We start from the raw sequence: 13,746 nt of genomic DNA, 5'->3' as shown, positions 1-13,746 counted from the left end.
GTGGGGGACCCCCAGAACCCCCGCTTAACAAGTGGCCTGACTGGGGCTATATTTCGCACTATATCTCCTGGCCTGAATGATTTCCCCAGTCCGGCCCCGGTTCAACCTACTGTATTAGTGACATCACACAAGCAAGGCAGATTTCACGGAAGTACAGACAAGCTCTGCCTCTCCAGTGGGATGTGGAAAAAAGGCACTCTGGTGACACGTTCTGCACAAATAAACAATCTGTAGAGTCAAAGTCATGCCTCCAAGAGGAGTTAACCATACAAATAATTTTTTTCTGAGGAACAGTTGATAGAATATTTTTTTGTGTCAAAACTCTTCACTTTCTCATGGCTTCTATTGCCTTCAAAACCCATTTAGACGTGGTGCGAGCCGTCGATGCACTTTGACCCCGCTTGGGCAACGCGCGGCCTCTGACCTCTAAGGGGCCGTCGTACTCCTCGGTCTCAGAGGTGATCTCCATCTTCTGAAGGACGAGCTTCAGGAGGCTGTGCTGCTTCTCCAGCATGTTGGACATCTCCTTCATTCTGGAGGAGGAAGCAGGTTTCACAGTGTCATCATCAAGGACGCCATTTGGGCTCTGTTTTTGGGTTTCGAACTTCATCAGGGTTTTTCGAACGGATGTTCGAACCTTCATTTTTAATAATAATAAATAAAAAATCTAAGAAAATGTATTAAAAAAAACTTTTACTTTTTATTTTTATTTATAAATATCCTTAACTAAATCCTCAATTTGAATAAAGTGATTAATCTGATTAAATTAGTCTATATATATATTTCTTTTTTACTAAATCAACTTTCTTTAATGAATATAACTCATCTGTTTTAATACTATAATATTAGTGTAGCCTAATCTTTATCTGCAACTGTGAAGAAAACCCCCATTGGTTTAAACAGAATGAATAGACACATACAACAATTTTTTTTATTAAAAATGTAAAATTCGAATGTTGATTTAGAATTCGAATGCCAACGTCACGAACGAAGGTCCGAACTTTCGAACGTTCGGGCTCAGCCCTATTGGGCTCAGAGATCGACTTATTATTCATGATGGATGAAGTAGCCAAATATTCGTTGCTTAAGTAAAAGTGACAATGCTCCGCTAGATTAGTATTAGGCTACTGTACTGGTCAAAGGAGAAGCCCCTCCATTCAAAGTTCTGCTCGAGTAAAAGTGAGTTGTTGAATCTTTATTATTAACCCGTTCACTACCACACTACCAAAGAGTTAACCCTTTCACTGCGACAATACAGAAGGTTAACCCTTTCACTGCCACATGACACACAGGGTTAACCCTTTCACAACCACACTACACAAGGTTATCCCTTTCATTATGCCACACTACAGATGGTTAACCTTCTGTTGTGTGGTTGTGAAAGGGTTAACCCCCTTGGGGAAATACGTCTGCTGCATTTGACACATCCTGAGTACACAGCACAGCGCCGGGGACCAACTCCAGTTGTTAACACCAGTACCTTGGTACAATGGCAGGAAACCTAACGACGTGCATGTATTCTGTATTTCTATTTAGATATTAAAAGCACTCAATATAAATGAACATATATATAAATATAAAAACAAAATAACAAGAGTAGTCAAGAGTCCTGATGAATATTGATTAATATTGGGAGTAATTTTGCAGAGTAGCCTACTAAAGCTTGACTGTTCTCTAAGCCAAGGGCTCGACCGTCAGGCCATGTTCATGTATGTTTAATCCACTAGAGGCTGCTCACGCTTTAGAAGATACACTGAAGTAGCTGTGCCTCTCCTCATCTCCTCATACCAGTACAGCTCCTCATACCAGTACAGCTCCTCATACCAGTACAGCTCCTCATACCAGTACAGCTCCTCATACCAGTACAGCTCCTCCTACTGGTTAAAAAAGCAGAAGCCTGTATTTGCCATGTATGTCCATGTATGGGTATGACAAAGATATTGTGTCATAACACGGTATATCACAATATGAAAATGTGACAATCGCGGTTGTCTGATAATCGGAAAGGTTCACGGTTTGATTCCTACTCCTCCCGGCAGCGTGGCGAAGTGTCCTTGAGCAAGACACTTAACCCCTAACTGCTCCCGATGAGCAGGTTGACACATTGACCTTGCATGGTTGCCTCCACTGTGAATGTGTGAGTGAATGGGTGAATGTGAGGCATAAGTTGTAAAGTGCTTTGGATAAAAAGCGCTATATATAAATGCAGTCCATTTACCTCTAATCATAGCAGCAAAACTGCCCTGAGAATGTCAAGACTTCTCCAAATATATTCATGAGCTCATTTATAATGAGATGATTAATGTATTACACATAATTGTGTTTGCAGTTTCATAAGAAATGGAAAATCGTGTACCGAATTGAACATGTCTCTAACTACACACCCTCAAGACCCCTACGCTCTGCATCTTCTGGCCGCCTCAGACCTACTCCTATCCAAGCTCCGGGAGGGTCATCAAAGAGAAGCCGCCTATTCTCAGTCCTTGCCCCACAATGGTGGAATGAACTACAGCCGAATCCCGTCCAATCTTTCGTCGTCGACTAAAGACGCACTTCTTCAACCATTATCTGAAATAATAAAAAATTAATAAAAAATTATAATAATAATCTAACCCTAACTAACCTTACTGTCATGCACTTGTCCTAATAAACTAACCTACTGTACACTGTAACACGCAACACTTTAATATGAACATTGTTACTCAGCTGATAGAGTTGTACCCTTCCTGATGACCTGTCGTACAGAACTTGTAAGTCGCTTTGGATAAAAGCGTCAGCTAAATGACTAAATGTAAATGTAAATGTATATTGTCACACATCCCCAAGTGACACCTTCTCACCATGACCGTCGATTAGGTTACCTCAGAGTAATTTATTACCAATAATCATATAAATGATTTATCGCGTTAATTAGATTAATTAATTACACAGCAAATTATCGCGTTATGAAAATAAAAAAATTGTATTTTTATTTTTTTTTTAATCTCATTCATTCCATAAGAATGTAGAATACACATTTACAGACTTTTTTTTAATATGGCCCATTTGCATGTTCTTGGTATCTGATTCTAGGGACATCTATGGATCTCAGGGAATGTATTCCCAGTGTCAGAAATACTGTGTCTGTTACTAGGCTTGAGTAAATTCTTTAACGCCATGCTAAAATTGACCAGAAAAATCTAAGCAAATTAATAAATGGAAGATGATTAAACAGAAGGTTTTGTAGATACAGTACTGAATTCTGCCATCCGGACACATGCCTTTTGAAATATGATTATAGAATATAGAATATCAGGCCTAAAATGGTTATGCGATTAAAATGCGATTAATTAGATTAATTAATTACAAATCCTGTAATTAATTAGATACATTTTTTTAATCGCCTGACAGCACTAATATAAATACGTCATACAATACAAATATAAAATAATTTGAATATAAATAATAGTACCAACGGTAATAAATGGCTCTGGGCTGCCTTACCGGCCTGTTAATAATCCTCACAATTCAGTTGAATCTAAAATGGTTGTTAAAAAAAAAACTTGATTGGGCAAGAAGAAGAGTGTCATATTTCCATATATTATTTTGGTCTCTAATTGACCTATCTCAAACCCCGCCCTCCTTTCCCGATCCTGCAATCGGAGGAGTGAGAAGAGAGGGCGGGGCTTGAGACAGGTCAACTCCCTGTGTCTCAGCATGCTTCACCTGTACTTCTGCTTGTGGAGTTCCTGCTCCATTGGAGTGACGATGCGCGCGCCGCTCCGCAGGTGAGGCTGGACTCTCTGCCTGTCATCGTCCCACCACAGCAGCAGCTGCATTATCTTCCTTATGTAGGTCTGTTGTCCAAAAAGAGACAAAGGGATGGGCATTTAAATGGAATCGAATTAAATGAATACATGATGCGGACACAACTGCGTTGTCATTGTTCAGTGTCGCCACTGTGACCATTACAAAGAACCAGAGGTGGAGGCGGTCGCGTGGCGTAGCGGAGATTGAGCTTGTCACCAATGCAAGAGGCTGCGGTCTCGACTCCCGGAGTCAGCATTGCCCTGCGGCTTGGGCCGGTCGTCATACTAACTCGTTTGGCTGAGTTAGGGGGAGGGAAGTCGTGGGTGGTAATCTGGCGTTGTGGACAGCGACGCCTACAGGTCAGGTCTGGGCGCCTGCTCAGTGAAAGGCAGGAAATGGTGAAGGCAGCGTGACCTCCCACGCGTTACGCTTCACCAATGAGAGTCCTCGCTGCCAGGTGATAAGAGAGCCACTGGCTGTCTCAACATGTGTCGGAGGAAGCATGTGGTGGACTTCAGGGTTCCCTTGTACCGACCAGTGGGAGAACATGCGCACAACAACCAGGTAGGGGAGGGGGGGAATTGGCATAGCGACTAAATTGGGATGGGGAGAAAAATAGAAAATCAGGCGGAGAAAAAGAGGATACAAAAAAAATAAAAGAACCAGAGGTGGGACAGAGTCGTTGTTTTTGCAAGTCCCAAGTAAATCTCAAATATTTACACTCAAGTCCCCAGTCAAGACTGGAAAGTCTCTAGCAAGTCGCAAGTCTGAAAGTTTGGGTGTGTGTGTCCTAAACGAGTCCTAATGCATTCTTCACAAACGTAATGGTTTTCAACATGTTACAGCCAACAGAGTCATAGTTAGTAGTATATTCCATTTAGATGGTTTTGCACTGACACACAACTTCCTTTACACTTTATATAGCATCATTTTGGGCATTTCAAATAATAAGAGTGAAGTCACGAGTCATTGATGTTAATGTTAATGTCAAGTCGAGTCTGAAGTCATTAAATTTGTGACTTGAGCCGGACTCCAGTCTGAGTCATGTGACTCGAGTCTGAGTCATGTGACTTGAGCCCACACCCCTGCAAAGAACCCCTACATACCCTGGAGCACATGCGGTTGGGATAGAATGTGATGAAGGGTTTGTCCACTCTCTTCATCAACCAATAAGGTAACTTGTTTTCCAGAGTTGTGTGGAGGTCAATCTGAGAGTAAAGAGAGTAAATCAAGTCCCCTGCATTGCGTTTTGAAAATATTTCTTCATATTGAAATTTGTCAATGTATGCCTACTTGTAGTTGTTTGAAAATGCACCATGATCTTTCTTTTTTAAATCCACACACAAACCTGCATGGCGATTCTCTTCAAGGCAGCGTTTCTCTGCACCTCAGCAATATCTCCGACCGCTAAACCGATCTACAACACAGTAGGTGAATAAGAACCATCAACATTCACTCCGAGGCACGTCAACCAGTTGCACTGACCTGTCTCTGTGAAAAGTAAGCCTGTCTATATGGAATCTATACATACTGTATATTAAACTTAACACTCATCTTAACCTTAGTGGAGACCTTGTGCAATAACAAATAGAGATGGTCAAAATATTTTTGATCGATAACAATATATATATATATATATTTTTTTTTTTACTTTGAAGCATGTCCATAATGGCCAAGACCTGGAGGCAAAGAATAAATTATTATTATACCTTATAAATATGAAATAGGGGTGTAATGGTACAGGTATTCGTACTGAACCGTTTTGGTACGGGACCTTCGGTTCAGTACACGCTGTGTACCGAACTAATGCAATGTTACTTAACCTTAACCTAAGGTCCTGTCCACACGTGTACGGATATTTAGCAAAACGCACATTTTCCAATACGTTTGGGCCTTTCATCCACACGTTTTCACACCGCCAACAATGTACCTAATTTGGATTTTCTGTCACTACATTATTTTACTTTTCAGTTGCCGCCAATGAAAATCTGCTCACTACGCATGCTCAGACTGTTGTTCTATGGTATTTGAGATATCGCTTATCGCCACCTACTGGCCCGGCATGCTTGTTGGAGCAATTTATATGCGTTTCTGCGTCTGGACGTCTGGACGTCTGGACGGAGGTATTTTAAAAAACTCTGCCGTGTGGACAAGGATTTCTTTTTAAACAGTGCCTGAAAATATCCGTTTGGCAAAATATCCATATACATGTGGACAGGGCCTTACTTAACTTAATGTAACCACTAACAGAATGCACGTGCAGAACCTTTTTATGCATGCAGAACATACAGCGACGTATGAACAGAACATACAACGTATAGCGAGCGCTCTGCTCATAGTGGAACTGTCCCTTTATCCAGTCTAATAATGAATAATTTTCTCCACATGTACACACCCATCCGCCTGGCCACACCCACATCCGGCCTCTACATAAGCGGGGTCGTGGCCACACCATCAGCTCCTTCCCAAGTCTTTCACCACCGAAGGCGAAGACCACGGGGCCCTCAGTGAGTCTGAGCAGAGCGCTCGCTATACTCATATAACTATGGTTATAGAATAACCGTATGTTATATATCGTATAGCTTACGCTCTGCTCGTAGTGGAACACAGGAGCTGAGCAGAGCGGAAGCTCGACAGATGTACCCCCTGAGGCCCCCCACAACCATCAGAACCGGGGAGGACCCACGCCCCCTGGACCCCCCTAGTGGAGGACGGGAGGGAATCGGACCCGACTGTGCAAAGAGGGTTTAGCACCTCAAAACGCACAGGGTGAGCAGACCGTGGGACTTACCTTCACTCAGAAGGACCTGTGACTACTCAGGCGCGCATCCCACATGCCACCAGGGAACGGATGGGAAGCAAAAACACCTCCGTCACAGCCCCCAACATCACGGGGTCGAAGGCCAAGAACCCAACCCTGTGGCAAGGCCATAGCAGCGGAGCGCGGAGGAGGTCCCAGCCCTAGGACAACCTGAGGGCCAGGACCCCCCGAAAAAAGGGGCCTGGCGAGGCCAAAGAGGCCGCAGCATCGGGGCCCCACCAGACGGTCACTGGTGACATCACCCCCCACATCGCCAGCGTATTGGACAGGGCCCAAACAAGAGCAGACCCTTCCCCCCTGGCACGCCGCTCTGAAGCACTCTAGCTTACTGCACCTGGTATTCCCAGGGGGTCCCCCATCCAAGAACTAACCAGGGCCGAACCTGCTTAGTTTCCGAGATCTGACGAGATCGGGCGTGTCCAGGTTGGCATGGCCGTAAGCCCCAAGAGGCTACCGCCCCACAATAGTGTGGGACCAGACGGCGCGCCGGGGAGACAACCCCCAAGGGGGTTGATCCCTCAATCCAGGCAACAGGCCAGAACTCGACCTGTGCCTGGGGCACTGCGTACTAGACAGGCGCCTAAGGGGTCTACTGGGAGAACAGTACCCGGCGGAAGGGGTGTTCGGTATGCTGTGCACCATGTCATGACCTCCACAAACCCGACCCCTCCAGCGGGGTCGAGGTACAAAGGAGAGGCTGACACAATTGGCAGACGTCATGAAAGATGCGGGGGCATACTCTCGGGCAGACGGGGTCAGGCCCGGCCTCAACCCGAGAGTCGACTCTGCTACCAACACACCGGAGAACCAACCACCTCCCTATGTTTAGTTTAACAGGAGGCGGTCGTTCCCTTAACCCACCAAGAAAACGTAGAAACATAACTGCGCATATACACAGGCTATACAAGCAGTACAAGTGTTTCAGTTTTCAAAGGGTTAACCCAGGCCAACAGGTCGACGAGAACGAGTCCGGACCTGGGCCTGGCGGACCGGGACCTACACAGGGATGCCTAGAGGGGCTGACAGCAACCACCCTGACAGCCCCCTCCTATCCCCGCCCAGCAGGGGGAGGGAGGGGTGAAACAATGGAGAAGGACCAGGCCCCCTAACACAGCGCAAGGTACAACACAGTATGGACCAAGCACGTCACTGTTATGCGCAACTTGTAGTGGCATACATATGACACATCCACCACAACAATCCCTGCGAAGCTTGGACCGACCCGGCATTTCCCCCCCGGAAAAGCACAAAGTTCTTCGGGGTACCAGAACAGCAGATCTGCGCCCCGGCGGACAACGGGTTAACTGACCTGGTCCGGTGTGACCAGAACCAGTCCCGTGTCCTACTCACGCCGCCATCCCGAGTCCTAAGAGGGGGGTAGGTACGCGTGTCGATCTAAAACATCACAGAGGGCGCCACCAAGATGGACAGTACGTGAATGCGCTGCTCCTGGTGGCACACCTCATGGGCGTGAGACCCCTCCGCCAATGTAATGATCTACTCCATCATCTCCCCCTGGAGATGCACGTGAGTCATCGAGTCTAAGCTAGTGCACTTCCCAGTCGCCCGCATAAAAAACGCCGTTTCTATGAATTGGGCAACCAAGGCGCGCCGGCCCATAACGTGGTTCCACATTGGAAGCACCCAGGGCCAGCGCTATATGCACGTCAAGAACCCGAAACACATCAATGGTGAATTCTAATAAGAAAACACCAGACAACGTTCTGTCCATGCTGTCTGGGACGAGCAGCAGGAAGCCGGTCAATAAGACACAGACACGGGTCTCATATGACGCGTCTGAGGGCAACCCTGTCAATTCTGCTCTTTACATAAGAGGGGAAGACAGAAGTTCCCCCAGAGAGACCTCTACGTGAGTAACAATTGAAAAAGATACATGTAATAATAATTGGGCCAAGTGACCAACGGCCCAATACACACTGTAATAGAGAGCAGAGCAGAAAACAAACAGTTTTCTAACGCATCACATCATCCAACTTTGACAATGACAGCGGTCTGCAGCACAGAGCCTGTAAACTCACGGATGTCTCATGGCTAATAGGAAAAACGCGCCTAGTGACGTATTCCATGGCCGGGGGGAAATCCCGTGACCCACCCATCCTAACATGGAGTGGAACCAGGGAACCCCCCCCCCCTTCCCCCTCCCTGTGACGCACTGCCCCTCAGCCGACAGGGAGACTGACAGGCAGGAGGTCCCCCACCTCCCGGCCAATCAGTAAAGGGGGGGGAGGGATTTATTAGTCCACCCCTTATGACCCCTCACCCCTGATACGATGCAACAACAAAGCAGAGCCATGACACCAGTGCATTATACCTGTTAGGGTAACAGCTTCACATTCTGCACGCCAGCCACAGACGATAACCTCGTTTGTGCAAAAACTGGCTTTATACACGGCTTCAGGCTCATGTGCGAACTTGCCACCTGAATTTTCACACCCTTACCCTAAAGTAAGAAAAACACAGACCAAAGAGAGGGGCCAAAGGCCTTGGTACAAGAGCTACACATGTAAACTTCTGTAGGCCAACACCTAACCCAGTTGAAAGGCCGCAACACAGGTTGGTCTACCACGTTGACAAGGCCTCTCGCTGGCAAGGCCAGAAGAGGCAATGGCTGGAGCCTCGCTCTGGTGTGACGCCCCCCTCCTGCAGCCGGTTATAGCGCAGGCCCGACGACATCTTCTGCTAGAGATGACGTCGTAGTCAGAGTGCCAGGGTCCGCTATCCTCACGGCTAGCGCCAATGGTTGTAGCATAAGCTAACAGCTAACTCCAGGCTAACTGATAGCATCAAGCTAATGTTTCTAGCCGAGCGTAGCCGCCAGCTAACGCAGTGGCAAGCTAAGCGGCTACTACTGAAGCTGTACAACGTGAGAATAGCAATATAGGCCAACACTTCAGACAGCCGCTGTCTTTTCCTCTTCTTACCCAAAGAAAAAAGGCAACACACGCCCCTCTCAGAACGGTGTTTACCAGACACAGCGGTATCGGCAGCAAGCCCCTCGTTGTACACGGGCTGCAGCCGACCTGAGCTCTGAGATATTCTCATAATGAAACACCAAGCTCACCCCCCTCGCGCTGGCTGTTTTTCGTCTTGAAAAGCGGGGCCAGCGTGGCGGCAGAGGGTATCCGTTTGTCCAGAGACCCGGAGAATTGAACCGCAGATTCGGAATCACGGTCCCAGGAAAACAAAGCTACGACTTCACTGAGGAGGAGCCTATGTTATCGTGGGGCATCAGACTAGAACCCCCTCCAGCGAAAAGGATTCTAGCCTGGAGCCGACCTTCGTAAGCTGTGCAGTCGTCCCCCCACAACTGACACACCTGAAGCTTGCGTCGCAAAAAACATCACCCGCCCAGAGAGGCCGTCAGCCTTCACACAGCCGACCGCCTCTCGAAGCATAGTATCCAGCTGCAGAGCCGGAGACAATGCCGGCGGAGATTGCTCAGCGACGCGCGCCCCTAATGCGAAGCGCCGGTGGAGGTCAGAATGATCATCATCTTCTAGACACGCCGGTGGCGAAGACATTATCGCTTTATTTATTATTCATTATTAGACTGGATAAAGGGACAGTACATAGCCTCATAGTATGGCGAATGCAAACGACAATCCATAGCTAGAAGACCTATCTACCCCCCCCCCCCCCCCCCATACACACACACAAACACAAACACACACACCCTCTCTCTCTCAGTGAGTGAGGAGAGATTGGTGCTAGATTGAGAAGGGGCTGTCTCTCGGAGCGAGATCAAATTAATGAAAATTTATGGCATATAGAACGGACATTCATACACAGCAACACACCTCCAAACAAGGTGTGATAAAAATTAAGCTATATCTTTTCCTTTGCATGAAACCAGAAATAATAATGAAACCATTAGGGACCTGTATGACGCTTCTGTCTCTATTCATTATTCAATATCTACAAGTTTTACCCTGAGGGATGATTTACAATAAAGGGCTGTGGATCTTTTTTCTACTGTCCACAGATGCTCACCATCAGGTTGATCAGCAAAATGGGCATGAGCAGAACAAAGTTGATGAAGAGGAAGTACGTCAGCCAGGTGAAGGGAAGCTTATTGTCAAGATAAGGTTGAAGGAAGTTGTTTCGGTAGTTCAGATCTCCAACCATCATCACAAAGGTCTGCATCAGTGAGCTCGGCATGTTTTCAAATTCTTTCTGGAAGGACAAGAGGAGAAGCACAGTTTCATGGCCTGCAGTATATTTACATTTTAGGCATATTTAACCCCCTTTAATATGCTGTTACACTTACTAAAATAACAACACGGCATCATCAGAAAACGTAAATAAAATACTAATTGACCACAGGAAAAAAGGTAAGTAATAATCATTATGTTATAGCCATAAGTAATATATTTATGTATTGTATCTGCAAAAGTTCAAAACATCATTCAACATTCACCACTCTCTCACCACTATCTGACCATGATTATAGTGAGTTGAGGTTAGTTTTAACATTCGCTTAATGGTTATGGTTAAGTCATAAAGTTAGGGTTAAGGTTAGTTTTACATTCGCTTAATATGGTTAAGTCATAAAGTTAGGGTTAAGGTTAGTTTTAACATTCGCTTAATGGATGGGGCGGCTGGGTGGCGCAGCGGACATTGCGCTCGTCACCAACGCAAGAGACACCTGGTTCGAATCCGGCTGTCAGTGTTGCCTCCGGCTTGGGCCAGCCGTCATACTAACTCAATTGGCAGAGTTAGCGGGTGGGAAGTCGATGGGTGGTAATCTGGACGTTGTGAACAGCGACTCCCACAGGTCGGTTGGGGCACCTGCACAGCAAAGTCAGGAAAATGGCGGGGGCAGTGTGAGCCTCCCACACGTTACTCCTCGCCAAATGAGAGTCCGCGCTGACAGGTGAAAAGATGTGACACGCTGCCTCCACATGTATCCGAGGGAACATGTGATGCAAGGCTTCTATCCTCCCTACAACCGGCCAGTGGGGGGCATATGCGAGCAACAATCAGGACAGGGGAGGGAGAATTGGCACGAGGGGTAAATTGGGATGGGGAGAAAAATCACAGAAAAAAAGGAGAAGAAAAAGTAGATAAAGAAAAACATTCGCTTAATGGTTATGGTTAAGTCATAAAGTTAGGGTTAAGGTTAGTTTTACATTCGCTTAATGGTTATGGTTAAGACATAAAGTTATGGTTAAGATTAGTTTTACATTCGCTTAATGGTTATGGTTAAGACATAACGTTAGGGGTTTGTAAGAATCTCGTTGTTGGTGGTGTGGACCCAGGCGCAATAACAGGAATGAGAGAGAGAGGCAAGACACAACAGGGGTGTAGTTGGGAAGAGCTTTACTTAACTTCAACAGTTCAACTACAAAACAATAAACGTACCACAGCCTAAGCTGGCAGATAATGATCAAATAACAAAGGGTACAAACGTGGAGAGCACGGAAAGGTGCTGCGTCAAACCACAACCACAATGCTATGATAATAATGATAATGATAACAACGGAATTCACAAGTAACGTTTACGAACCGACAGGGGAGTAACAGGACAGCACAGAATATATAGGAAGACTAATCACTAACAAGAAACACCTGGAACAAACACACAAGCTGACATTAACAGTGACACCAATATAAAACAAGACAGGACTGAATAACAATGATACATACAAATACAACATTAAACCAGACCGGGGAACAGAGTGGACAACACACACAGGAATGCAATACACGCATTGAACAAAGACATAAACATTGGGGACAATAAGAGAGTAAGAATATGGAGACTGATTAGCATAGGGGATAACAGAGGAGTACACCATTGACTCCGCTAGGGGGAGCTAACGGGCAGTCCTTCCCAAGCGGAGGGATCTTGTGGCCCGTCTGGTCGGGAGGGATTGACCCAGGCTCGAAGGGCCGATTATGACAGGGTTAGGGTTCGATACCCAGCAGGGGAACTTAAAGGTTTTTTGAAAATGTAAAAAGTTAAAGATCTTTTTTATATGTAATATATTTATTTGTAATACATACACATGTCACATTTTCGATACAATATGTAAATATATTACTTACGGCTGTTAAAATAGGTTTGTATTAAACTAAGGTTTGTTTCCGCACGGACGAAGTTGAGTGTGACACAGCTATGTGGAGAGCTGGATGAAGAATGTCAACGGTTAGATTATAATAAAAGTAGGGATGTCCGATATTATCGGCCTACCGATATTATCGGCCGATATCGGCAATAAAATGTGATATCGGAAAATATCGGTATCGGTTTTCAATTTTTTTTTTTTTTTTTTACATTTCTATAACCTTTATTTTACCCATGCAAACAATTTCTGATTTTATTTATTGTCAAAAGTATGCATAATGTTGTGTGAATTCCACAACAAGAGATATGTAATGTTAATTACCTGAAATTATAAAAAAAAATTGGGGGGGAAACCCTGCATATATCGGTTGATACCGGTATCGGAAATTAAGAGTTGGACAATATCGGTATATCGGTATCGGTAAAAAAGCCAATATCGAGCATCCCTAAATAAAAGTGTAAGCAACTTTGAGAATGCTTCAATCGTCAATTCTGTAGTTCAGAGTACAGTATAAACCAAGGCAGAATTTAACAATGGCTATGACATAACATACATTATGTACCTTTTGCCTGTGGTCGATTAGTAATTTATTTACATATTCTAAGCGAGATTGGGGTGAAAATAAAGACATCAAATAAAACAATACAATACCTGTCAGGCAATAAAGGTATCCTCTATGAAATATACAGTATCTGTTTAAGGTTCACCTGTTTTCAAGATAAACTGAAGATCTAAAATTTGGTATTGACCATATTCACATGGCAACCTTTTTGCTCTTTGGGACCTGATCATGACATAAGAGCAAAATGACCGCCGTGTGAATATGGTCAATGACTCAGAGATTGTTATCTAGTTACCTAGTTATCTAGATGTTGGTTCTATTCCAGTTCCTTACCTGGCCAAGCAGCACTGCGTAGAAGGCCAAAGCAAAGGCTAACACCATGAATAGGAAGAGTATTACGATTCGGAGCAATGTACGCATGATCTCCCCAAACATCACCACATAGATTCCAATTTGCTCAAACCTGATGGGACACCAGAAAATCA

General features: G+C 45.2%; 1 protein-coding gene across 1 annotated transcript in view; it reads right to left on the bottom strand.

The window, feature by feature from the left end:
• Positions 1-325: 325 nt before the first annotated feature.
• trpa1b (transient receptor potential cation channel, subfamily A, member 1b) overlaps positions 326-13,746 on the bottom strand; it is a gene marked incomplete at both ends in the record, with an annotated part of 185,226 nt that continues 171,805 nt past the window's right edge. The window contains 6 exons of the mRNA XM_084325910.1: positions 326-533; positions 3,706-3,836; positions 4,896-4,997; positions 5,138-5,206; positions 10,622-10,804; positions 13,595-13,724. Coding sequence (XP_084182036.1) covers positions 326-533; positions 3,706-3,836; positions 4,896-4,997; positions 5,138-5,206; positions 10,622-10,804; positions 13,595-13,724 — 823 coding nt within the window. The remainder of the gene's footprint in view (positions 534-3,705; positions 3,837-4,895; positions 4,998-5,137; positions 5,207-10,621; positions 10,805-13,594; positions 13,725-13,746) is intronic.

The sequence above is a fragment of the Notolepis coatsorum genome (genome assembly GCF_963971535.1).
Source record: "Notolepis coatsorum genome assembly, chromosome: 12".
NCBI lineage: Eukaryota > Metazoa > Chordata > Actinopteri > Aulopiformes > Paralepididae > Notolepis > Notolepis coatsorum.
This window is presented reverse-complemented; position numbering and strand designations above follow the sequence as displayed.